Source organism: Ipomoea triloba, chromosome 12 (genome assembly GCF_003576645.1).
Source record: "Ipomoea triloba cultivar NCNSP0323 chromosome 12, ASM357664v1".
NCBI lineage: Eukaryota > Viridiplantae > Streptophyta > Magnoliopsida > Solanales > Convolvulaceae > Ipomoea > Ipomoea triloba.
In genome coordinates this window covers 23,000,098-23,025,938 of record NC_044927.1, presented here as the reverse complement: position 1 = coordinate 23,025,938, position 25,841 = coordinate 23,000,098, and the positions used below count along the sequence as shown (strand labels likewise).

The following is a 25,841-nucleotide window of genomic DNA, read 5'->3' as shown; positions in this document are numbered from 1 at the left end:
GCAGATAAAGTGGGGTCCTCGACACGTGGATCAAGCCTGGCCAATCAGACACTGCAAAACACGCACGTAGAAATAGAAGCAGTAGAACCTTCGGAACGACGTCGAATTGGCACAGTTTTTTCCACCAGATGCTTCATAGTAGAACATGAAGACTGATCAATATAAATGGTGATTCGTTTCTAATTGAGATCTCTGAAATTTCGGTAGAGAGAGAGAAAGAGAGAGAAATTTTTTATTACACAAAAAATGCTTAAATTCGATAATTTGGTATTGTTAGCATTCTTGTCTTTGGTAGTGGTGTCATCATGGCTACCAATTTCACAGTGTGCAAAGAAGCCAGTTGGTGTGGCAAGAAAAGAAGATATTCCATATATTAAATGCCAGGTCTGTGAGAAGCTGGCATATCAGCTATACCACCAAGTTCAGAGCAAACAAGCTGAGATCTCACCCAAGAAGGTAACTTTCTTATCTGGGTCTCCATCCTTTTGCTCATGGTTTACTCCCCAATATATTAATCATGGCTAAAAGGGCTTTTTCATTTTCAATTGGACATCTCAAGATATAGGTTGGGTTTTTTTCCTAATGAAATATTGATTTTTTATGATAATATGCTGTATCATTAGCTCTGCTTTCTATAATGTAATTCTAGTTCCTATATGTTTAGCAAAGGCTTTATTTAATCCAATTATCCATATGTTGCTTGGGGTTGATTCTATCAGAGTACATAGTCACAGTGCATGATCATAAGCTTTACCAGACAGGGCCAGTGTGTATTTTGATTTATATTGGTTTGGTTTGTTTATGGACTATGGTTCTAGGAAGATGTTTTCTTGAAGGATAAGGATTGGTGCATTTGTTTAGTTATTTAGCTTTCCCCTGGGTATGTAATGCTATGTATGATGATTAGGATAAAATGATTGGTTGCAGATCTCAGAGTATCAGATAATAGAGATTTCAGAGAATCTTTGTAATCTAAAGAAGCAGGAAGCTGATTGGATTCTCAAAATTGATATTGTAGAACAAGGAGATAAATTGGAGGTAAGGTTCATGTTTGGCTTTCCTTTCTAATCATATTATTTCCTGTTGGTTTTGGTGTATGAAAATTGTAGTTCTGGTTTCTGTTCAAATCTTTTGTGTTCTCTATTCATTAAGGAAAATTCAGATTGATTGCAATTTATCTATTGTTTCCTTAGAGGTAGAATCGGTACTGTACTACTGTCGGGTGCGGGGGAGTCATTTTTTAAGTACAATGTAATTCGTTACAAGTTATTTGTTTTCAATTTTATTTGTTCAGCTTGTGGATCAAGATGCAGAAGGACAATGTAATTCAGAATGCAAAACTATTGAAAAAGCTTGCCAAGAGGTAGATTTCTTGCCAATTTCTGTTCTTTGGTCTTATCATTGTGCTTATTTGTTGAAACTTGAAAGTAAGAAATATGTCCAGATAATTGTATAAATATGTGCATGCATGCTGTAAAATCTAAACCTTTTAGAACTGAGATATTGTCCAATGTGGCAATCTTGTTTTTTCTGCAGTAGTTTTTAGTATTGGCTTTTCCTTCTGGATTTAGAACTTAAACTCCCTGAAACGACTAGTTATAATTTTGACCATTTCTTCTCTTGAAATAAACAGATATCAAACTTGATGTTGAATTTTGCAGGTTATGGGCTTCTCTGACACTGATGTGGCAGAATATTTGTACACACACAAGCCCAAGCTTGATTCTCTGGCTAATTTCCTTTGCAAAGACATTACCAACGTATGTAGTAGGAAACCACCACCAGTCCCCAAGGTAATCCGGCATATAAAAGCCTATTGTGTTTCTTTAATTGCTATTCCGTCGTTACTTTCTCACATGTGGATTACTCTTATAGTTTTGCCCATTCGTAACTCTTTCCTCTTCTTCTATACAGGATAGAACACCGGGGGAACCATTTGTTCCAAAATCCTCAAAAGAGGCAGAAATGGAGAAGCTATTGAGATCCATGGAGGTAATTGTTGTTGCCTAACTTGTATCACGTTCTTCATTGCTCCATTAAGCCTATGAATGCCCTATATCAATATGTTATCCTGTTGTTCCTTCAGGGTATGCCGGGAGCACCTGGCATGAAAATGTACTCCAGGGAAGATCTGATGAACCAAAACTTCGGGGGGGATGAAGATGCAGACGAAGATGATGAGGATGAGGCTGACTTCCCAAAAAATTTGGTAAATACAAATCTCTTTTATTCTTATTAATCAACACTTTGAAGAAGAAGAACAAAAAATGACAGTTCAGAATTTTGTTGCAGGGTAAAGTTCTTAAAGGAAAAGAAACTACGGAGACGGATTGGAAGCAGAGGATTACCAAAGGAATTAAAGATGCAACCAAGACTGTGAAGGAACATAGTACCAGATTGTCTTACAGATTAAGGAAGTGGTTGAAATCAAAGAAGGAACAATTACAGAAGCCCAAGTCCAGCAAAGCTGAACTCTAGTGGCCAACAATTGATGATGGAATGTGTGAGATTGGTAGTAGTTAGTGAAGGCTTTTCTCATTTCTCCTTTCCTATTTGTAACTTTTGATTTTGATAGCAATTCAATTAACACTGCCCATATAGGAACTGCATGTTTTTTTTGGCTCAACACGAAAATATATAAAGTGGGAGCACCCTTAGCTTTTTACATTTCTTGGACCAATCTACAGTTGAATGTTTTTCATTTCATCAAATTACTTCAGTGGTCAGAAAACCAAATTCATTGGTGTGCCAATTAAGAGCAATTTAGGTTTTGAAATGTGAAAACTGAGAAAACCAAGCTGGGAACCAAAACAAAATTGACACAACTGATTGATCAATGAAAGTAATATAAAGAATGCTACTGAGGAATTTGAAAACAAACTATATATATTCTCTATTGCCTTTTCAAAGCATCAACTGGTGTCAAACCCAGAGGTCCTTCCTGTGTATAACAGTTCATATACAACTTTTGCCTTTACACCTAAAAGGATTGCTAGTCTTACAAGGCATTTGCAAAATGATATTCTATTCTCTTCAGTAAAATGATAAAGTAGTTTCCATTATACCACATAGGGCTGTCTTGAAAACAAACTGAATTTACAAACACATTTGCATATTCCTTAATTACAAATTTTGAAAAAAAGAATATGAATGACTGCAAATTGCACCAGCAAATATCATGTAATCCTTGATCATTGTTAAGAGACCAGAGACAGTTGTTCGTTCAACATTGTATAGAGAGGAAAAGAATTGTTGTTGCACCAACAAATATATACCATGTGTTTTCAAAAAAAAAAAAAATACCATGTAATCCTTAAGATCTATCAACCAATCAACTTGTCTTAATATCAAGCCATCGCATCACATACTGTCACCACATTCTGTAATATTGAGTTGTGGACACAATGCAATGACAACCGCCATTTAACTAGTATGTAGTTTAGCAGTAATTAAATCCAAGTGAGGATGATTCTTGTTGCTATGTGAAACAGTGATGCCCCCTACTATGGCCTCCCCTCGGCAAATGGTTAGAACGTCTTCCAAGTAGAGAGCCGTTTGTTTCCAATGTGGTAACAGGCAGGCAGGCAGGCATGGATGTATCCGCAACAAGCTTCAAAGGAGCAGTGAAGGATGCATCTCTTGCACCACCCATCTTACAGTTAGCTGTACACTGTCTGTAAATGCAAAAATGTTATCAGTGAAAATATGAAAAATTATATATAGACATGCAAGAGATGAGCAAAAACTCGATCATAACTCAAGATATAGCTAATATAAGATTAGGTTTTATAATCAACATGAATATAATGGGTCTTACCACCTTGATTCATTGCATTTCATAACAATTTGTTCACAACAAGAGGTTCCACTGCACATTGCCTACTTCCTTGTTCCAAACTGCAATTTCCAGTAAATGCACATAGTTTTAGATGAAAGCAAACAATGTAGAAAGCTAAGCCCCATATATAACTTAAATATATAGATGCTAGTCAAGGACTCTTTGCACACGCCAGCTCACATTCATTCTTGTCCTTCATAGTCAGCATCTTCAATCACTGTCGAGTAAAGAAAAGCTTTATCTGGAAGCTAGCACGACTCCATCTTATACCTTCAATACAAACCAACAAGTTAAGATAGCAGTACACGAATCTTTAAATGCGTGTGTGTGTTGGTAAATTTAAGAAGAGTAGAAATGAAGACTTCAATCCAAAACCTGATCCCGAACACAGTAGTTTTTGTTTTCCACCAAATACAAATCATCATTTGCCCAATTGCCCTAACAATTCATTAGAAGAGTACTTACTGACCACTTGCCACTACCGTAAAGGACTATTTATTTTCACAATTTCTTGTGCCATATCAGCCAATCTTTGAGCTCTCAACCTAAAAATGCGAAAATATTTGGTCATGTATATTTGTCAAGAAAGACCATCCTACGTCTCCTGTAGAATCATAGCTCACTACAATAACTGTTGTGGAATTACATGTAGTAACTTAGGTTTGAAATACTCACTACAAATAGATAGGGGGATAAAATGATAGTTTAGTATGAACTTACCTTGAATATGTAAAAATTTATGAATTCCGAAATTCAAGACCAAACAACTCGCTTAAAGTGATCTCAGGAAAAAAATTCGGGAAATCTCTTTCCTTGGATAACATCACAGAAACTTGTTGCATAGTTGGGCGACATTGAGGATTGGAATTCATACAAGAGACTGCTATCTCTGCAACCAACACAAGTTGTTTTGCTTCGTGTCTTTGTGGAGTGGAGAGTTGACGGTCCAACATATACTTCAAAAGAATTCCATTGGTTGCTGAGAGAGAGGATGAAGAAATGCATGTAACAAGGTCACTAGGATGTTTCCCCATAATCACTTCTAGTGTTACTACTCCGAAGCTATATACATCACATTTGCAGTTTACCTCCGCAGTGTAAGCTAACTCTGCAAATAAATGCCTACAATATTAGAGCACATATATGGTGAAAAGGTAAGAAAAGAGAATGACAAGAAATAGTAGTGTAGACCTGGAGCTGTGTATCCCATGGTTCCAGCAATTGAAGTCCAATTTCATGAATCAGGGCTCAAAAATCTTACTGTCCCAAAATTTGATACATGAACTTCATGCTCAGAATCGAACAGAATATTGTTGCTTGATATGTCTCGATGAATAACAGGAGGTAAACAATCATGGTGCATGTACGATAAAGCTTTAGCCAGAGCTTTGACCACATTTATCCTTTCCAACCATCCCAACTGGAGTGCTTTCTCATCATCACTCAAAATTTGTGCTAGACTCCCCCCTTGTAAATACTCATAAGTCAAGAATGAATGTCTATTGTGAGCACAAAAGCCATAGAGTTTCACAATATTTCGATGCCTCAAATTTGTTAATGTGCTTATCTCATTTGAAAAACTTCTGAGATCATGCCAGCTTTCATCATCTTGTAGGCCTAACATATGAAACTTCTTTACGGCAACAATCTGACCACTAGGTAACTCAAGTCCTAAACACGCTTCCATGCCCTCCTACACCAATGCAATAACGATGTGGGTAATCCACCAGGTTGAAACATGAGCCTCTGCAGTAAAAAAGGTCAGTTTGTTAAGAGAATGTAGAGTACAGCCATTTGAGTAGACCAATTACATTTTTTAATAGGTAACAAGAGGAAATTGCAACTTGTAACATGGAAATAAAAATTGACCTGAAATGCTATTTGCTGTTGTAATGCACCCTGGCTAGCACGTCTAACAGTAAGAGTTTTATCACCCATCTTAATCCCATTAAGAGCTGCACAAGCAATATCAGTAACTGAAACATCCTGATAAACACAGAAGGCATAGCCTTTTGAATTTCCGGTTTCCCCATCTTTAACAAGATTAAACCCTCTAAGTGGCCCAAAAGACTCAAGCAGCTCCCGAATCTGATTTTCAGTGAAATAATAGGGAAGACCTCCCACAAAGACGCAGTCAGGACCCTCAAGTCCACCAGAAGACCCTGGAGCTAACCCAACAGCTGCAAGATTCAGGTTTGGACCAAGAGTAGCAGCCAGAGAAGGATTATAATCAGTAGACCCATAGTTTGGACATGGCTAACCCAAGATGCACGCCTGCCTGCCCATAGTAAAAGCTAAGCCCCATTTAGAAGATCTCAAATAGATGTTAGTCAAAGAGATATGCACATGAATGAGATGACTTGATATAAAATGTTGAAGCTGAAGCCATATGATAGATGAAACAAACTTCCAAGTTGGCAATTTTAATCACTACTAAAAGATGCAATTTGTTCCCACTATAAACCAAACCAAAACAAGCTCACCAGCAGAGCAGCAGGAACAATCCAAAACAGCAAAAACAAAGGCAAATAAATTTATCATTCTTTTCTTTTTCTTTTGTGTTTGGACTTCATGTGAGAGGGATCGGATATATAAAACAAAATTTACGTACCAGAGTGGAGTAGGAGTCGAAGGAGTAGTTAGCACTGCTCATATCAGTCCCTATGAAGGAGGGAAGGGTCACACATGGTGGTATCTTCCTTGAGCTCGACATATCAGGTGTGTCAAGAGGATCTGTGCTAATTAACATGTTGAAGCTTGAAAGACACAGAAGCAACCAGAGAAACAATATATCTTCTCGCATTAATTTGCGATCCCTACTGATCTGAAGAAAGCACATGCACAAGGGTAAAGCAAGCTTCATTTTCAATTCACATATATTTTCAATAACCAGGTATATATGATATGAGGGTAATGAAGTTGTCCAGTACCCATATACGGATTTGCAGGCAGATTTTTTTTCCCATGATTTATATAAACTTTGACTAATTCATCACCTGAAAATCAAGCAGCTAAAGATTAAGCTACTAAATTGGGTATTGAAGATAATTATACAAATAAAATACCATAATACAACCAAACTAGTCCAGCAGATCAACAACATTTTGCGTTTTGTTTATTCAAAACTAATAACCATAATCACAATTCATAGCATTCACATATCACAAATAGCATAGATAATGAAAAAACTTGTTTAAGATAACTTACTTTCAATGGTGTAAAATTCATGGAGTATAGTAGGAAATTTCAGATGAAGCAATTCAACTGCCTGCATTATTTTGATCTCTTTCCTTGGATATAGAAGCGACAGAGAAACTTGAAAACAGCAGTGCAGTGAATGATGCATCTCCTGCATCCATCTTAGAGATATCCATTGTCAATCTGTAAAAGCAAATATGTTATAGACATGCAAGAGATGAGCAAAAACTCAGAAATCAAGAAATAGCTAATATTATTAGATTTTATAATCAACATGAGAGGGCATTGCGAATTGAATGCGACCTTGTTTGACTGGCAGTTTGTTACTATTTGTTTCTGATCGATCTACGTACTGGTTCCAAGATTGCCTACTTCCTTATGCATCCTCATGTTAAAACCACAAATACATTGTTCCGAACTGCAATGTCCAGTAAATAGCCATAGTTTTAGACAAAAGTAACAAATGTAGGAAGCTAAGCCCTATATATATCTCAAATAGATGCTAGTCAAATAGATAGGGATAAAATGACACTTTAGTATGAACTTACCTTGAATAGTGTAAAAATTTATGGATTTGGAAATTCAAGACCAAACAACTGACTTAAGGTGATATCAGGGGAAAAATTGGGAAAATCCCTTTCCTTGGATAGCAACATAGAAACTTGTTGCATAGTTGGTCGATATTGTGGATTGGAATTCATACAAGATACTGCTATCTTTGCAACCAACACGAGTTGTTGTGTGACATTTCTTTTTGGAGAAGGTAGTCGAGGATCTAACAGATCCTTAAAAATCATGCCATCAATTGCTGAAAATGAGGATGTAGAAAGGCATGTAATGAGGTCTCCAGGATGCTTCCCCATAATCACTTCAAGTGTTACCACTCCAAAGCTATACACATCACATTTGCAGTTTACCTCTGCAGTGTAAGCAAACTCTGCAAATAAATACCAAATATATTAGAGCATATCTAAGGTCAAAAGGGAAAGAGAATAACAGGAAAAAAATATAATGGTGCAGACCTGGAGCTGTATATCCCATGGTTCCAGCAATTGAAGTCCAATTTGATGAATCAATGCTCAAAAATCTTGCTGTCCCGAAATCGGATACATGAGCTTCATGCTCAGAATCGAACAGAACATTCTTGCTTGATATGTCCCGATGAACAATAGGAGGTAAACAATCATGGTGCATGTATGATAAAGCTTTAGCCACAACTTTGACCACATTAATCCTTTCCAACCATCCCAATAGCAACGCTTTCTCATCATCACTCAAAACTTGTGCTAGGCTTCCTCCTTGTAAATACTCATAAATCAAGAATGAATGTCTATTGTGAGCACAAAAGCCATAGAGCTTCACAATATTTCGATGCCTCAAATTTGTTAATGTGCTTATCTCATTTGAAAAACTTCTGAGATCATGCCAGCTTTCATCATCTTGCATGCCTAATGTATGAAACTTCTTCACAGCAAATATCTGACCACTAGGAAGCTCAGCCCTAAACACACTTCCATGCCCTCCTACACCAATGCAATAACTAGAGTCGAAGTTCCCTGTTGCTTCAATTATGCTTTCATATGTCATCTTTCCATCAAAGCTCCATATTGTGAACAAATCTTTAGTAAAATCTCTTTCCTCCTCCACTGTATTTCTCTTCTGTCGTGGAAAAATAACAAAAATGATAATAACCACCGTCAATAGAAAGAAACTTCCCAAGACTACTGATATGATTACAACCAAATTTCTGTTTTTGCCGTCACTTTGGCTGAGCGAGGAGCAAGGCTTTAAGCCGGAATGATTGCCACATAAACCTTTGTTATTGCTTAAGGCGGAATATAGTGCTTGTAAAAATGCTTTGTTGTTAGGGATAGGACCTTCCAAGTGATTGTAAGATATATCAACAGAAACTAATGCTGCACATTGAGCAATGCTTGATGGGATGGAGCCTGACAAATTATTGTGTGATAAGTTCAATGTCTGTAAGTTTGTTAATCCTCCAACTTGTGGTGGTATCTGAGCAGAGAGCATGTTGTAACTGAGATCAAGATTTTCAAGGGATTTCAAGCTTAGTATATCAAGAGGAATCTTGCCCACAAGCATATTTCTGCTCAAATTCAATGTAATTAGGCGTTGACATCTTCCAATTTGTGGGGGAATTGAGTTAACAAACTTATTAGAAGCTAAGTTTAGCTCCGAAAGCAAAGATAGTTGTCCAACTTCTAGTGATATGTTGCCAGTAAGTTTGTTATTATCTAACTTCAGCACATATAACTTGCTCAACTTTCCCAAACTTGTTGGAATCCTTCCAACCAACTGATTTGACGAGAGATCAAGATACTGCAGTAGAGGTGCATTGCCGAGATCAAGTGGGATATTTCCAATAACTTTATTGCCCGCCATCTTCAATGCCGTAAGATTTGGACAAAGAGCCCAATTTGAAGACAGTTGGCCATAAAAGTTATTGTAACTCAAATCTATATAATTTAAAGTTGGATATATCCCAAAAGCTTCTGATACATCTCCAGAAAAGTCATTACTATCAAGCCTAACTCTATAAAGTGTTGTACAGTTCTTTAAGCTTTTGGGAATATTTCCACTAAATTTGTTGTGATCAATAGTTATAAATTTTAGTGATTGGCCTACACACAAATTCTCTGGCAAAGAACCCGTGAGATGATTATAGCCAAGATTAAATTCCCTTAAATGAGTGATGTTATCAAACTCAGATGGAATTTCGCCATTGAGATTATTATAACCTAGTCCAAAACTCTGAAGAGATTTTAATTTCCCCAACTCCTTAGGGACAAATCCATGTAGTTGATTCTCCCCCAGGGATAAATCTATCAATTTTGACAAGTTTCCTATTTCTAAAGGGATTTGACCACTAAGGTAATTTGAATACAACCATAGCCCTTGAAGAGATGTCAATTTCCCTAACTCCTTAGGAATGGATCCATAGAGTTGATTACCCCATAGAGATAAATTTACCAACATTGACAAGTTCCCTATTTCCAGAGGGATTTTATTTACCAACATTGACAAGTTCCCTATTTCCAGAGGGATTTTGTCCATGAGAGCATTTGATGAAAGATCACACACTACCAGAGATTTTAACAATCCAATTTCTTGAGGGATATGGCCTGATAGATTGTTGGTGTAAAGAGACAAGAATTTTAAATTTTGCGATAGATTGTTGGTGTAAAGAGACAAGAATTTTAAATTTTGCAATAGATTGTTGGTGTAAAGAGACAAGAATTTTAAATTTTGCAAGTTCCCAAGTGAGATAGGAATTTGACCATTAAGGTTATTTGAATACAAAAATAAACCTTGAAGAGATGTCAATTTTCCTAACTCCTTAGGAATGGATCCATAGAGTTGATTACCCCATAGAGATAGATTTACCAACATTGACAAGTTCCCTATTTCCAGAGGGATTTTGTCCATGAGAGCATTTGATGAAAGATCACACACTACCAGAGATTTTAACAATCCAATTTCTTGAGGGATATGGCCTGATAGATTGTTGGTGTAAAGAGACAAGAATTTTAAATTTTGCAAGTTCCCAAGTGAGATAGGAATTTGACCATTAAGGTTATTTGAATACAAAAATAAACCTTGAAGAGATGTCAATTTTCCTAACTCCTTAGGAATGGATCCATAGAGTTGATTACCCCATAGAGATAGATTTACCAACATTGACAAGTTCCCTATTTCCAGAGGGATTTTGTCCATGAGAGCATTTGATGAAAGATCACACACTACCAGAGATTTTAACAATCCAATTTCTTGAGGGATATGGCCTGATAGATTGTTGGTGTAAAGAGACAAGAATTTTAAATTTTGCAAGTTCCCAAGTGAGATAGGAATTTGACCATTAAGGTTATTTGAATACAAAAATAAACCTTGAAGAGATGTCAATTTTCCTAACTCCTTAGGAATGGATCCATAGAGTTGATTACCCCATAGAGATAGATTTACCAACATTGACAAGTTCCCTATTTCCGGAGGAATTTGGCCCGTGAGAGTGTTTGATGAAAGAGAACACACTACAAGAGATTTTAACAATCCAAGTTCTTGAGGGATATGGCCTGATAGATTGTTGGTGTAAAGGGACAAGATTTTTAAATTTTGCAAGTTCCCAAGTGAGATAGGAATTTGGCCATTAAGATTATTTGAATACAACAATAACCTTTGAAGAGATGTCAATTTTCCTAACTCCCTAGGAATGGACCCATAGAGTCGATTTTCAGCTAGAGATAAATGTACCAACATTGACAAGTTCCCTATTTCTGGAGGGATCTTACTTGAAAGATTGTTGACGCCAAGATACAACCATTTTAAGTTTTTCAAGTTCCCAATTGAAGTAGGAATTGGACCAATAAGAGAGTTATCATACAATCCCAACTCCACAATTGATACTAACAATCCAATTTCTTGAGGGATATGACCCAATAATTGATTACTGCCGAGATCCAAGGTCGTTAAATTTTGCAAATTGGACATTTCTTCAATAAAAGAAATGTTACCATGGAAAGCGTTGACAGACAAATCAATGATTTCTAAATAGGACATGGATGAAAAGTTTAGGCCCCTGAGCGTACCTCGTAAACCATAGCCAGTAAGGTTCAAGGATGTAATGCTTCCATCAACGTTGCAGTTAATTCCAGTCCAATTGCAGTGGCTGCCACCAACAACCCATGATGACAATAGTTTTTGACTTGTGAGGTCAAGGCTGGACTTCCATGTCAACAAAGAAGCCACTTCCAATTCATTTGCTTCTCGCAAATTCTTTGCAAGCAATAATGAATGGGTGTTTGTAGTGTTGAAATGGGAAGCAGAAATTGGATGAAAGGCAAAAAGGTTTATAATAAATAGGAGGAGGAGTGTTATATTTTTGGGATTTGGCATTGTGAAAGGATTGATGACACACGTTACACGTACAGTACAAATGGTGCAAATAGTTAAATGAAGAAGGGTAGTGTATTGGGTGCGTGGAAAAGGAACAAACATATGGGAGTATATATAGATTTTGTTTGTATATACCTATACTGGATCGGATTGGATTTATGATGCAAGACTAATGACTAATTTTTTTGAAAAGAATATCAAATAGGCCGTTGAACTTTTACACAATAACATTGTGCAATTAAATCATCAAACAAAAATAGTGCGCAATTAAATTATTAAAAAATAAAAAATTGTGTAAATAACATTTTTTACAGATTATTTTCAAGTATTTCCCAAATTATATTTTAATTATTATTTTTTTAAATGAGTTAATTTCATTTTTGGTCATAGATTTAAAGGTGGTAGTCCACTTTTAGTCCCTTTTTATTAAAACATCCACATTTTGTCCTAGTATTATTGTGGCATGACCGTTTTTGGTCCTCCTTCAACAAAATCGTTAGAATGACGTTAAATGCAAGGACATTTTGATCTTTTTTTTACAAAGTAAGTTGACCCACTATATTTTTATTTTTACTTTTTTGAAAAAAATTCCTATTTGAAGACCGAAATGCCCTTGCATTTATGAGAATTTTAACAATTTTGTTGATAAAGGATCAAAAATGATCATGCCACAATAATACTAGGACCAAAATGAGATGTTTTGAAAAAATTGAGTAAAAGTGGAATGACGCCTATAAATCAAGCACCAAAAATGGAATTAACTCTTTTGAAAAGTGAAAGAATTTTTTTTTGGGAAAATGACATTTTTTCCCCCTGTGTTATGTGCCTATAGCACTTTTCCCCCCTGTGTTATTAAAGTGGTAGTTTTCCCCCTTCAGTTATTTTAAAAGTGGTAGTTTTTCTCCCTGTAATGTTAAATTGACATTTTTACCCTTAAATAATTATTTCATTTATTTTTATCTCTCCAACCAAGTATTACTAATATGTATGGAAGATCGCAGTTTGATACGAACCTAATCGAACACTGTAGCAATTGAACTTAAATAGTATAGACGGTTACGGTTACAATTCAGAACCGAAAAAATAAAATAAAATAATTGTTGAATTTAGACTATTTTTAAATAAGAAATAAAATTAAAAAATAAATAAATAAATAAGTTTTGATTGGCGGTTCAAAATCGAAATTGGAATCGAACCGTACCGATTTATCAAAATAAGTGTTTGATCATTTTCACTATATATGACTGTGGTTCAGTTTCAGTTCACGGTTCAACAATTATTTAATTTTATTTTTTTCGGTTCTGAATCGTAACTAGAACCATCCATACTATTTCGGTATGATTGCTACAGTGTTTGGTTAGGTTCGAACCGAATCGTGACCATCCATACATATAAGTAATAATTTGTTGGAGAAGAAAATAAATGAAATAATTATTTTTAAGGGTAAAAATGCCAATTTAACATTTAAGGCAAAAAATAGCCACTTTAATAAGTAATAACACAGGGGGAAAAAGTGCTATATGCACATAACACAAATTTTCCCTCTTTTTTTTTTTAAATTCCAAAGAAGATGGAGGCATCTTGGTTAAAGCTGATGAACGGTTTCTCGACTCCTGTGCAAATGGCGTATTTAATTTGTAGAACACCATACAAAATTAAAATGAGAGCGACCATACTTAGCTTAAAGATGTGTAATATGATAATCCAGACTCATGATGGAGATTTTGACATATTTTTTTAACGAGATTTTCTCCTCCAGCCTAGGTTACTCATAGCGGGATCGAACCTCCAACCTCTCGATTGTAGGTAGAGCACTCTTACCATCTGAGCTGTCCTTACGGACGAGATTTTGACATATTGCCACCGCCTGAAGATGCCCATTGCCATAATTGATCAGCTCAATTAAGAATGCAAATCGACTGCCTCCAAATTCTTCTGATTTTTTAAAAAATAATTTAATTTTTTAAAATAATAATTAAATAATTTTATATATATAACTTGACATTATAATATCATATTTAAAGGAAATTTGGGAGTAACCTGTCAAAAATGCTATTTGCATAATTTTTGAGTTTTTAATGGTTCAATTGCACAATATGTAAAAGTTCAATGGCTTATTTGACACTTTTTTCCTTTTTAAAAAAAAAATTATTTTTATTTGAAAAATGTATTGAATTTAAAATGTATGTTTTGGGTGATAAGGGAAACTCATTGTTAGAATTATTAAAATAAAAAAAAAAAGTTTGGCTCTCCAAATTTATTGTAATTCTTCATTAATTATAAATAGGACCATTTGTATAGGACAAGATGGGACTTTGATTACCTGCCCTATTGAGTACCATTTCAGCAGATCTTAGATACAAGATTCCAGTTTGCTGTAGAAAAGAACTCATCTTCCAAAGAATCCGGGCATATCAACAAATCTTGCAAATAAGCCCGCTGAATCATTCCAGCAGAAAAAATTAGAAGATCTCAAGTGTTCTATAACTAAGCAATGATAAACCAGTTTTCAAGAAAAAAAGAAAAAAAAGCAATGATAAACCATTATCATTCCTGAGTTAAGGTCTAATGCTAAATGTTTTTGAATAGCATTCAAACAATGATTATCTCAGTTCAGATACCGTAGATTCAAAATCTTCCAATAATAAGTATAATTGGCAGATGATCATAATAGTTTTACATTATTTAAATGAACAAGTATCAAATTAATTGTTGAATAACATACGAAAATGTAATTGAACAACTCAACTAAAAAAAATACCATGACTCACTGAATAAGTCAAACTCGTGCAATTAGATTTAAAAAAAAAAAGAAAAAAAGAAAGTGAAATGTACTCCAAGTTAACTGTTGTTGATGTGGTGATTAAAACTAAATTTTAAAAAATTTATCAATTTTAAATATAAAAGTATAAATTTTTTTAAAAAATAAAGGAAGAAAATACCCAACCTTCTTCCGTTCGTCTTTGGTCAGAGATGAACAGGGAAGGGAGTTTTTTTTTATTAATAATTTTAATATTTAAAATTATTAAAATTAATTTAATTTTTTTAATATATTAACCGCCATGTTAGTACGTAATAATTAACTTAGAGTTCAGGTCACTTTTAATCCAATTACATGAATTTGAATTGTTTAGAGAGTTAATTGTATTTTTTTAAATTGATTTATCTAATTATAATGTCATGTGTAATTAAGTGACTAATTTAACCCTTATAAATTTAAATGAATCAAATTGTGGATATAATAATTTGTCATCAAGTGGTGTTAGAAGGCTCACAAAGTCTTTGGCAGCAGCATGCATGTTGCAATTGGTGCTGTTGTGGGGTATATATAAGAAGACTTAAAGTCTTTGGCCTTTTAAGTCTTTTGCATCTTGTGTTTCACCGTCAAAGGGGTTATAAGAACTAATAACTGTATAATTGGGAGGTTCAGAAAAGTTATGCACAATACATTTGAAAGCAATTTATATATAGACGTGAGTTTTACGTTGGAGTGTATAACACTTTGATTCTCAGCCTATTTGTTGATGTTAATGTTTAGATTTTGGTGCAACATTTACTCTGATCTCTCCACTTACCTTCTAAATAATATAAGACTGATTTCTATTAGGAAAATGAGTACAAAAAATAAAGATATTGTTGGAATCAAAATTATCTTTAAAAGTATTTGTACGAATCACTTTTCCATAAGTCTTTAATCACCCGCACTTAACCAATATTAAAATTTATGATGAATAAAAAAAATACAAAATATCTTAGCTTGTGCATTCAAAAAATGGATTGAGATTAAATAATCTAAATCTAGTTCCTATGTGCTTAGCAAAGGTTAGAGATTTCCAAAGATCAGATGTTTTAGCGTATTAAACCCAGTTATCCATAAGTTTCTAGCAGTAGTTGATCGATTTTATGATAGTGCATGATCATAATTAAGCTTTAATTTACCAAACAAGGCCATTGTGTATTTTAATTTATATGGTTCTTTGAAGATGTTTTATTGAAGGGTAAGGATTGGTGCATTTATCTTGCTATTTCTCCTTTTCTTTTTTTCCTGTATGTAATGCAATGCATATTGACCTTTTGGATCAATAGAATGAATATTCTCGCATCAATTATTGAAGGGTTATATATTGTATATATATGGTATACTGAGATTATAAAAATTTTCTTAGGGGTTTTTTAATTTTATTTTTTATTATATATATAACAAAGGAAAGTTTAAACTGCACCGTCAAGGAAGGTAAGAAGACTCACAAAGTCTCTAGCTGCTGTAATTTGGACTTCTAAAAAACAAATTTATAAGATTATCATGGAGGGGATTACTTAAGACGTGAGCTTTACTTCAGAGACTACAATATTGATTTTCAGCCTAGCAAATATAAAAGATAGTGGCACTGTTTGGTAAATGGTTGTTGGCTGATTGGGTTAGAATGAATGATTTGTTGATAATATTAGTTGATTGTAGAAAGTTGTTTGATAAATTAGTTATTAGTTGATAGCTGTTTGGTATAATTTATTTTCTCAAAAAGCTAATTGAAAAGGCTGCTTTGAGTAGCCTTTTGAATTTTAGCATTTTGGAGTTACAAAAAGCTTATTAACCAAACAACTAATAGTGGTCAAATAAGTCAAAATTAGCTGATAGGCTGATTATTTACCAAACAGGACCAGTAATATTTTTAACCTTTAGTACACCGTAATACTGGGTTAGAAGAAGACTTAGGCCGTGTTTGATTCAAACATAGGAATCATAATATATAGTGATGAGAATCAAATACTTGGTAATGGTAATTATGAATTTGAGTAGAATGAGTCACTTTATTTAATTTGTTAGTAAATAAGAATTAAAATCAAAATAAATAAATAATCAATTAATAAAAATAAATAAATATATAAAAATTTATAGGGTCACACTTGTGTGAGACCGTCTCACGAATCCTTACTCGTGAGACGAGTCGGGACGGGTCGAAATAACATGCAAATGTCATACTTATATGTGCAAATGTCATACTTATATGCTCAAATATAATACTAATCATGAATGCAATTTTTATTACTTATAAGAGAAAAAATATTACATTTTTCATAATAAGTAATGTTGACAAGTGTTCCTTACTTATAAGGAAAAATATAATATTTTTAAGGAAAAATGTAATACTTTTAAATCGAAATGTAAAAGTATTGTATTTTCCCTTAACAGGACGTTTGGTTGGAAGGAACTTAAATTCCATTCACACTTAATTCCGAAGGTAACTAAATTCCTTCTTTGGTTGGAGAGAATTGCAATTCAGTGGAATTGCAATTCCCTCATTTTCATGGAATTAGAATCCCATGCCCCCCTTGGAATTTTAACTCCATGGATTTTAGGAATAAAAAAATACTCCTGAGACAAAATTACTCATCACTTTTTTAACCTAAAATTGATGTCTAACTTTCTCTTTTAGCTAATACCGTGTATTACCTTTGACAACTATCAACAAGAAAGACGTTCCTGAGCAAGCAAATTCTAAGTCAACCTTAATCAAGTATGTTTTCTCAAAACTCTCAAATATTTTTTACAATATGTCTAGTTCAAGAGATACAGTATATGAGTGGTATTTGAATTTAATATGCTATATTTTTTGTGTACTTGTCATTTAATAATAATTATAATAACAATTGGCATTTTAGACTTTATACTACTTATTCATTTTCAATTCCCATGTATACCAAACATTGGAATTGAAATTTCTAGTAATTTTATTCCTTCCAACCAAACACTGGAATTTAAACTTCCACTTTATTCCCACGTTATTTCTCATGGAATTGCAATTCCTTTCCCGCTTAATTCATTCCCTCCAACCAAACGCCCAGTAAAAGTATTATATTTACCCTTATAAGTAAAAAAGATTTTATTTTTGATTAGTATTACATTTGAACATATAAATATGACATTTGTGCGTATAAGTATTACATCCCGAAAAACAAATGACTTCTTATAAATGGCATTTTGGTAAGTCTTACTTCTAACTATATCAATCCTTCAACATTTCCTGCAATGCATATAATGTACATTAAGAGAGGCTCAATATGCCAGAATCGCAAGAAAGAGTTCTGCCAAACTGCCAACTATCTAAAAGAATCAAAGTTCATTGAACATCACCATCCGAGAATGGGATTATTTTCATTGGAGCACTATCAGTTATGCTAGATTTGGGAATCCTACTTTTGTAGACTATATACTATACATAGACTCCTGCCAATGAGTTGGAAACAAATATATCAGCAGCCAAGTCACAACAGGAATCCTGTGGTAAGTGAATTTAGAATTACATGCAGTAAAGTAGGATTGAAATACTTGTTACAAATAGATAGGGATAAAACTGATACATTAGGATAAACTTGCTTTCAATAGTGTAAAAACTCATGGAGTAGCAAATTCAAGAACTGACTTATTGTGATCTCTGGTAAAATATTTGGAAAATCCCTTCCACGGATAGCAACAGTGAAACTTCTTGCCTAGTTGGACGACATTGTGGATTGGAATTCAGACAAGATATTGCTATCATTGCAACCAACACCAATTGTTGTGCATCGTGTCCTTTTTGGATCGTGTCCTTTTTGGAGTTAAGAGTCGAGGGTCTCAAAGATCCTTCAAAAGCATTCCATCAGTTGCTGAGGATGAGGATGAGGATGAAGAAATGCATGTAATGAGGTCACCAGGATGTTTCGCCATAATCACTTCTAGTGTTTTCACTCCAAAGCTATACACATCACATTTGCGGTATATCCAATGGTTCCAGCAATTGCAGTCCAATTTGATGAATCAAGGCTCAGAATCAAACAGAACATTGTTGCTTGATATGTCCTGGTAAACAATAGAAGGTAAACAATCATGGTACAGGTATATATGATAAAGCTTTGGGCACAGCTTTGACCACATTTATCCTTCTCAACCATCCCAATCGCAGTGCTTTCTCATCATCACTCAAAATTTGTGCTAAACTCCCTTGTAAATACACATAAATCAAGAATGAATGTTTATTGTGAACAATTTCACTGTCAGATTCACACACGTACCAAAAGAGCTAACACGTCTTTGAGGAAATGAACTGCCTACAAACTGCAATCAATCATTTAGGCGAATGGATTAACTGATGACCTGGCATTATATGAATTCGATCTGCAACGAAATAAATTTTATATGGCAATTATAATTTAAAAATTGTGTGGAACATTAAAGTCCCATTTTATATTTCTTTGAGGAACAAATATGGTACCAGGCGGGAATGGATATATCCGCAACAAGCTTGAAATTAAGGAGCCCACAGTGAAGGATGCATACATCTTACAACTGTACATTCTGTAAATGCATAAATGTTATTAGTGAAAATATAAAAAATTATTGACATGTAAGAGATGAGCAAAAACTCGATCAGAACTCAAGATATAGCTAATCTAAGAATAGGTTTTATAATCAACTTAACATTAGCGGGTGGGGTCTTACCACCTTCATTAACTGCACTTCATAACAATTTGTTCGCAACAAGACGTTCCAAGATTTTCTACTTGTTCCAAACTGCAAGTTCCAGTAAATGCCCATAGGTTTAGACCAAATAAACAATGTAGAAAGCTAAGCCCCATATATAACTTAAATTGATGCTAGCTAGTCAAGGACTTTTGGAGATGCTTATCATGAATACTAAATATATAAAATGTTAAATAAGCTTTAAATAAGTGCAAACCTCTAGAATTTGTGGCACTTTGACAATGATATACATGCATCATAATATGCTACAAGGCCATGGATGTAATTAATGTCACCTTCTGCAACAAGTAGCTTGAAAAGCATCTCGTGCATCCATCTTAGGAATGTCCATTATCTGTTAAGGAAGATATGCTATCATGAGAAATATTGTAGAGATTAGCAAAAAAATCACAACTAAAGAAATATCTAATATGGCAACTCGTTACCATTTGTCTCTCATGTACTGTATGTATCAGCATGCTTGCCAATTCAACTTCCAAACATCTGCATCTCAAGCTAAATCCAACACATTCTTCCAAACTGCAATTTCTATAGTTTTACACAAATGCAAACTTAGAAAGAGCAGAGCACAAGACTTGATTCCAACACCTGATCGAATCCCTAACAGAGTAGGTTTTTTTTTTTTTTTTTTTTTGCTTTTCACTGAACACCAATAATTTGTCCAAAAATTCATAAAAAAGATACTTACCAGCCACTTGTCACGAGCATAAAGCTATGTTAATTTGTGATCTCTACAAAACAGAACACATAGATAAGGGCAAGGCTTCGTCTCCAGTTCACATATATTTGCAATCAGCAACCAACATTTAATTTGTAGATTACTTAAACCCCTGCCAAAGAGTAGGAAAAAAACATATCAGCAACCAAGTTACAATAAGTATCCGCTAGAGTGAATTTAGAATTTCATGTAGTAAAGTGGATTGTAATACTCACAAACTACAAATATATATATATATATAAAGGTAAAAAAAAAATGATGGTTTAGTACGAACTTACCTTGAATAGCATAAAAATTCATGAAGTCTGAAACTCAAGACCAAACAACTGGCTTAATGTGATCTCAGGGGAAAATTTGGGAAAGTCCCTTTCCTTGGATAGTAGCATAGAAACTTGTTCCATACTTGGCCTACAATGTGGATTGGGATTTATACAAGAAACTGCTATCTTTGCAACCAACACGAGTTGTTTTGCGTTATATCTTTTTTGAGTTGGCAGTCGAGGATCTAATAGATCACTAAAAAGCATGCCATCCATTGTTGAGATTGAGGACGAAGAAAGGCATGTAATGAGGTCACCAGGATGTTTTCCCATAATCATTTCAAGTGTTACCACTCCAAAGCTATACACATCACATTTGCAATTTATCTCCACAGTGTAAGCAAACTCTACAATTAAATACCAATATATATTAGAGCATATCTAAGATAAAAAAGAAAAGAGAATAACAAGAAAATATAATATAAATGCAGACCTGGAGCTGTATATCCCATGGTTCCAGCAATTGTACTCCAACTTGTTGAATCAGAACTCAAAAATCTTGCTGTCCCAAAATCAGATACATGAGCTTCGTGTTCAGAATCAAATAGAATATTGTTGCTTGATATGTCCCGGTGAACAATAGGAGATGAACAGTCATGGTGCATATATGATAAAGCTTTAGATACAGCTTTGACCACATTTATCCTTTCCAACCATCCAAAATGAGACGCTTTCTCATCATCACACAAAATTTGTGCCAAACTCCCCCCTTGTAAATACTCATAAATCAAGAATGAATGCTTACTATGAGCACAATAGCCATAAAGCTTTACAATATTTCGATGTCTCAAATTTGTTAATGTTTTTATCTCATTTGAAAAGCTTCTCAGATCACGCCTTCCATCATCTTGTGGGTCTAATGTATGAAACTTCTTCACTGCAACAATTTGACCACTAGGTAACTCAGCCCTAAACACACTTCCATGCCCTCCTACACCAATGCAATATTTGGAGTCAAAGTTCTCTGTAACTTCAATTATGTTTTCATATGTCATTTTTCCATCAAAACTCCATATTGTGAACAAATCATTACTAAAATCTCTTTGCTCCAAAATTTCCTCCCCTCTACTTCTTGTTGGTCGTCCAAAAATTACAAAAATGACAATAACCACCATCAATAGAAATAAACTTCCCAATGCTACTAATATGATTACAGCCAAATTTCTATTCGTGCTATCACTTTGACTATGCCGGAAGCAAGGCTTTAAGTCGGAATGATTGCCACATAAACCTTTATTATTACTCAAGGCAGAATATGGTGCTTGTAAAAATGCTTTAGTGTTCGGGATTGGACCTTCCAACTGATTGTATGATATATCAATCGAAACTAAAGCTACACATTGAGCAATGCTTGATGGGATGGAGCCTGACAGATTATTGTGAGATAAATCCATTGTCTGTAAGTTTGTTAATCCTCCAACCTGTGGTGGTATCTGATCAGAGAGCATGTTGTGACTGAGACTGAGATTTTCAAGGGATTTTAGGCTTAGCATATCAAGAGGAATCCTGCCCACTAGCATATTTTTGCTTAGATTCAATGTAATTAGGCGCTGGCATCTTCCAATTTGTGGGGGGATTGAATCAACAAACATATTTGAAGCTAAGTTTAGCTCTGAAAGCCAAGATAGTTTCCCAACTTCTAGTGGTATGTTGCCAGTAAGTTTGTTATTATCTAAATTTAGGACATATAACTTGCTTAGCTTTCCCAAACTTCCGGGAATCCCTCCAACCAACTGATTTGATGAGAGATCAAGATACTCTAGTTGAGATGCATTGCCGAGATCATGTGGGATATTTCCAGAAATTCTATTGCTCGCCATCTTCAAAGCCGTGAGTCTAGGACAAAGAGCCCAATTTGAAGATAGTTGGCCATGTAAGTTATTATAACTCAAATCTATATAATTTAAGTTTGGATATATCCCAAAATCTTTTGATACATCTCCATAAATCTCATTTCTGTCAAGCCTGACTCTATAAAGGCTTGTACAATTCTTCAAACTTTTAGGAACCTTTCCACTAAATTCGTTGTATGCAATAGATACATTTTCAAGTGACGGGCCAAAACATATATTCTCAGGCAAAGATCCGGTGAGATGATTATTGCCAATTTGAAAACTCCTCAAATTAGTGAGATTGTTGAAGTCAAATGGAATTTGACCAACAAGGTTATTTAAATGCAACCTTAGCCCTTGAAGAGATTTCAACTTTCCTAACTCCTTTGGTATGGATCCATAGAGCTGATTTATCTGTAGGTTTAAGTTTACCAACATTGACAAGTTCCCTATTTCAGGAGGAATTTGACCAAAGAGAGCATTTGATGCAAGATCTAAATGCACAAGGTATTTTAGCAACCCAATTTCATGAGGGATCTGCCCTGATAGATTGTTGTTGCTTAGGGACAACACTTTTAAGTTCTGCAAGTTCCCTATTTCTCTAGGAATTTGACACTTCAGAGCATTTGATGAAAGATCTAACTCTACAAGTGATCTTAACAACCCAATTTGTTGAGGGATTTGGCCACTAAGATTATTTGAGTACAACCATAACCCTTGAAGAGCTGTCAATTTTCCTAACTCCATAGGAATCAATCCATAGAGCTTATTCCCAAGTAAAGATAAATATACCAATTTTGACAAGCTCCCTATTTCTTGAGGGATATTGCCAAAAAATTGATTCTCATCAAGATAAAAGATAGTCAAATTCCTCAAGTTTTCAATTGAAGTAGGAATATGACCTGTGAGAGCGTTTGATCGGAAATCCATCTCTACAAGTGAAATTAACAACCAAATTTCTCGAGGAATATGACCTGATAGATTGTTGTGTTTAAGACTCAACCATTTCAACCTTTTTAAATTTCCAATTGTGGTGGGAATTTGGCCACTAAGGTTATTTGAGTCCAACCTTAAACTTTGAAGAGATCTCAATTTTCCTATCTCTTTAGGGATAGATCCATAGAGTTGATTTTGCAATAGGGATAAATTTACCAACATTGACAAGTTCCCTAATTCTAGAGGAATTTGACCCGTGAGAGCATTTGATGAAAGATCTAACTCTACAAGTGATTTTAACAACCCAATTTCTTGAGGGATTTGACCACTAAAGTTATTTGAGTACAACCATAACCCTTGAAGAGATGCCAATTTTCCTAACTCCTTAGGGATCGATCCATAGAGTTTATTTCCAAGTAAAGATAAATATACCAATTGTGACAAGTTCCCTATTTCTTGAGGAATATTGCCAGAAAATTGATTCTCATCAAGATAAAATATAGTCAAATTCCTCAAGTTTTCAATTGAAGTAGGAATATGACCTGTGAGAGCATTTGATCGGAAATCCATCTCTACAAGTGAAATTAACAACCAAATTTCTCCAGGAATATGACCTGATAGATTGTTGTGTTTAAGATTCAACCATTTCAACCTTTTTAAATTTCCAATTGTGGTGGGAATTTTGCCACTAAGGTTATTTGAGTCCAACCTTAAGCTTTGAAGAGATCTCAATTTCCCTATCTCTTTAGGGATGGGTCCATAGAGTTGATTTTGAAATAGGGATAAATTTGTCAACATTGACAAATTCCCTATTTCGGGAGGAATTTTACCCGTCAGAGCATTTGATGAAAGATCCAATTCTATAAGTGATTTTAACAACCCAATTTGTGGTGGGATTTGTCTTGAAAGATTGTTGTTGGAAATATCTAACAATTTTAAGTTTTGCAAGTTCCCAATCGAAGTGGGAATTTGGCCCGTGAGAGTGTTTTGATACAACACCAACTCTACAAGTGATACTAACAACCCAATTTCTTGAGGGATGTAGTCTAAAAATTGATTTTTGCAAAGATAAAGGGTTTTTAAATTTTGTAAATTTGCCATTTCTTTAATAAAAGAAATGTAACCATGGAAAGAGTTGTTAGAAAGATCAATTATTTCTAAAAAGCTCAAGGACGAAAAGTTTAAATCCTTAAGCGTACCTCGTAAGCCGTAACCAGTAAGGTTCAAGCCTGTAATGCTTTCATCTGCACTACAGTGAATTCCATTCCAATTGCAGTGGCTACCACCAACCACCCACGATGACAATAGTTTTTGGCTTTTGAGGTCAAGGCTGGACTTCCATGTCAACAGAGAAGCCACTTCATTTGCTTTTTGCAAATATTTTGTAGGCAACAATGAATGGGTGTTTGTGGCATTGAAATGGGAAGCAGAAACTGGAAGAAAGGGAAAGAGGTGCGTAATAAGAAGTAGGAGTATTATATAATGGGGATTTGTCATTGGGAAAGGATTGATGACACAAAAGTACAAATTACGGTGAAATGAAGATTAGTTAATGTATTGGACTATTGGGTGCGTGGGAGATCGAGGAGCGAAAGTGAGGGGGATATATATAGATGTTTCTGTACCTTATATTCCATCATTGTTACCTAGATTATGGTCCAAGCAATTATGTGAATCATAAAAAAAAGTGCATTTTTAATATATTAAAAGTATATTATTTTTGTATATAAAGTTGAAAGTTCATTATTAATGAAAGTATATTATTTTATATATTATCAAATAATGTACATTTAGTACACAAATAATAATACACTTTTAGCGCTATTGTAAAAATCGGTCTAGGCGGCCGCCTAGGCACTAGGCGCAATCGTTATACCCTGCACCACGGTGCACATAGCAATGTACACCACGTACGTAAAACGACGTCGTTTTGGTGTTAGTAGACGCGGACACGAATGACTCAGGGAATTCATTATTTATAATACACATAATCATTATCTATAATACACAGAACGTTTGCCTAGAATACACAGAATGTTTGCCCAGAATACACAGAATATTGACACAAAATACACAGATGTTAGTGGACGCGAATGACTCCAAGGAATTCATTATCTATAATACACATAATCATTATATAGAATACACAGAACGTTTGCCTAGAATACACAGAATGTTTGCCCATAATACACAAAATATTGACGCAAAATACACAGAACTCATCCTCCTAACATTCGAATGCACAAACACATCACAACTTGTGTTAATAACATGAATACACATAATATTTACACAAAATACACAGAACTCATCCTCCTAAACATTCGAATGCACAAACACATCACAACATGTGTTACTAACATGAATACACATAACGGTTGCCTATAATACACAGAACAGTTGCCTAGAATACATAGAATGATTGCCTGGAATACACAGAATATTAACATAAATACAGAGACCGGCCGAAACGGGAAACGTGATTTCCAAACAAAAACGAACGATTAGTTTACAATGCTCAAAACGACGTCGTTTAGGTACGTGGTGTACATTGCTATGTGCACCGTGG

General features: G+C 34.6%; 3 protein-coding genes across 6 annotated transcripts; 1 reads left to right on the top strand and 2 right to left on the bottom strand.

The window, feature by feature from the left end:
• Positions 1-192: 192 nt before the first annotated feature.
• Positions 193-2,667, top strand: LOC115998519. Its single transcript, XM_031238102.1, has 7 exons — positions 193-456; positions 928-1,038; positions 1,295-1,363; positions 1,662-1,793; positions 1,915-1,992; positions 2,087-2,209; positions 2,293-2,667. Exons 1-7 carry the CDS (start codon positions 247-249, stop codon positions 2,476-2,478), a joined length of 909 nt encoding a protein of 302 aa, XP_031093962.1. The 5' UTR covers positions 193-246; the 3' UTR covers positions 2,479-2,667.
• Positions 2,668-3,176: 509 nt separating this feature from the next.
• On the bottom strand, positions 3,177-11,969 carry LOC115999110 (MDIS1-interacting receptor like kinase 2-like). The gene is made up of 13 exons (XM_031238878.1): positions 11,641-11,969; positions 8,059-8,695; positions 7,585-7,973; positions 7,340-7,454; positions 7,046-7,219; positions 6,769-6,834; positions 6,450-6,662; positions 5,708-6,116; positions 5,030-5,584; positions 4,559-4,946; positions 4,019-4,383; positions 3,821-3,897; positions 3,177-3,674 (listed from the first exon to the last, which is right to left on the bottom strand). Exons 1-3 carry the CDS (start codon positions 11,650-11,652, stop codon positions 7,603-7,605), a joined length of 1,020 nt encoding a protein of 339 aa, XP_031094738.1. The 5' UTR covers positions 11,653-11,969; the 3' UTR covers positions 3,177-3,674; positions 3,821-3,897; positions 4,019-4,383; positions 4,559-4,946; positions 5,030-5,584; positions 5,708-6,116; positions 6,450-6,662; positions 6,769-6,834; positions 7,046-7,219; positions 7,340-7,454; positions 7,585-7,602.
• Positions 11,970-18,051: 6,082 nt separating this feature from the next.
• LOC116000434 (probable leucine-rich repeat receptor-like protein kinase At1g35710) lies at positions 18,052-24,828 on the bottom strand. Of its 4 annotated transcripts, none has more exons than XM_031240520.1 (9): positions 20,938-24,828; positions 20,463-20,851; positions 20,155-20,296; positions 19,892-20,066; positions 19,663-19,800; positions 19,425-19,496; positions 19,198-19,280; positions 18,998-19,100; positions 18,052-18,785 (listed from the first exon to the last, which is right to left on the bottom strand). In XM_031240520.1, exons 1-2 carry the CDS (start codon positions 24,767-24,769, stop codon positions 20,481-20,483), a joined length of 4,203 nt encoding a protein of 1,400 aa, XP_031096380.1. In that variant the 5' UTR covers positions 24,770-24,828; the 3' UTR covers positions 18,052-18,785; positions 18,998-19,100; positions 19,198-19,280; positions 19,425-19,496; positions 19,663-19,800; positions 19,892-20,066; positions 20,155-20,296; positions 20,463-20,480. The 4 variants fall into 4 exon arrangements, with proteins under 4 accessions (XP_031096380.1, XP_031096378.1, XP_031096379.1 ...); XM_031240518.1 differs by having other exon boundaries at positions 19,892-19,994; XM_031240519.1 differs by having other exon boundaries at positions 19,428-19,496; positions 19,892-19,994.
• Positions 24,829-25,841: the final 1,013 nt, after the last annotated feature.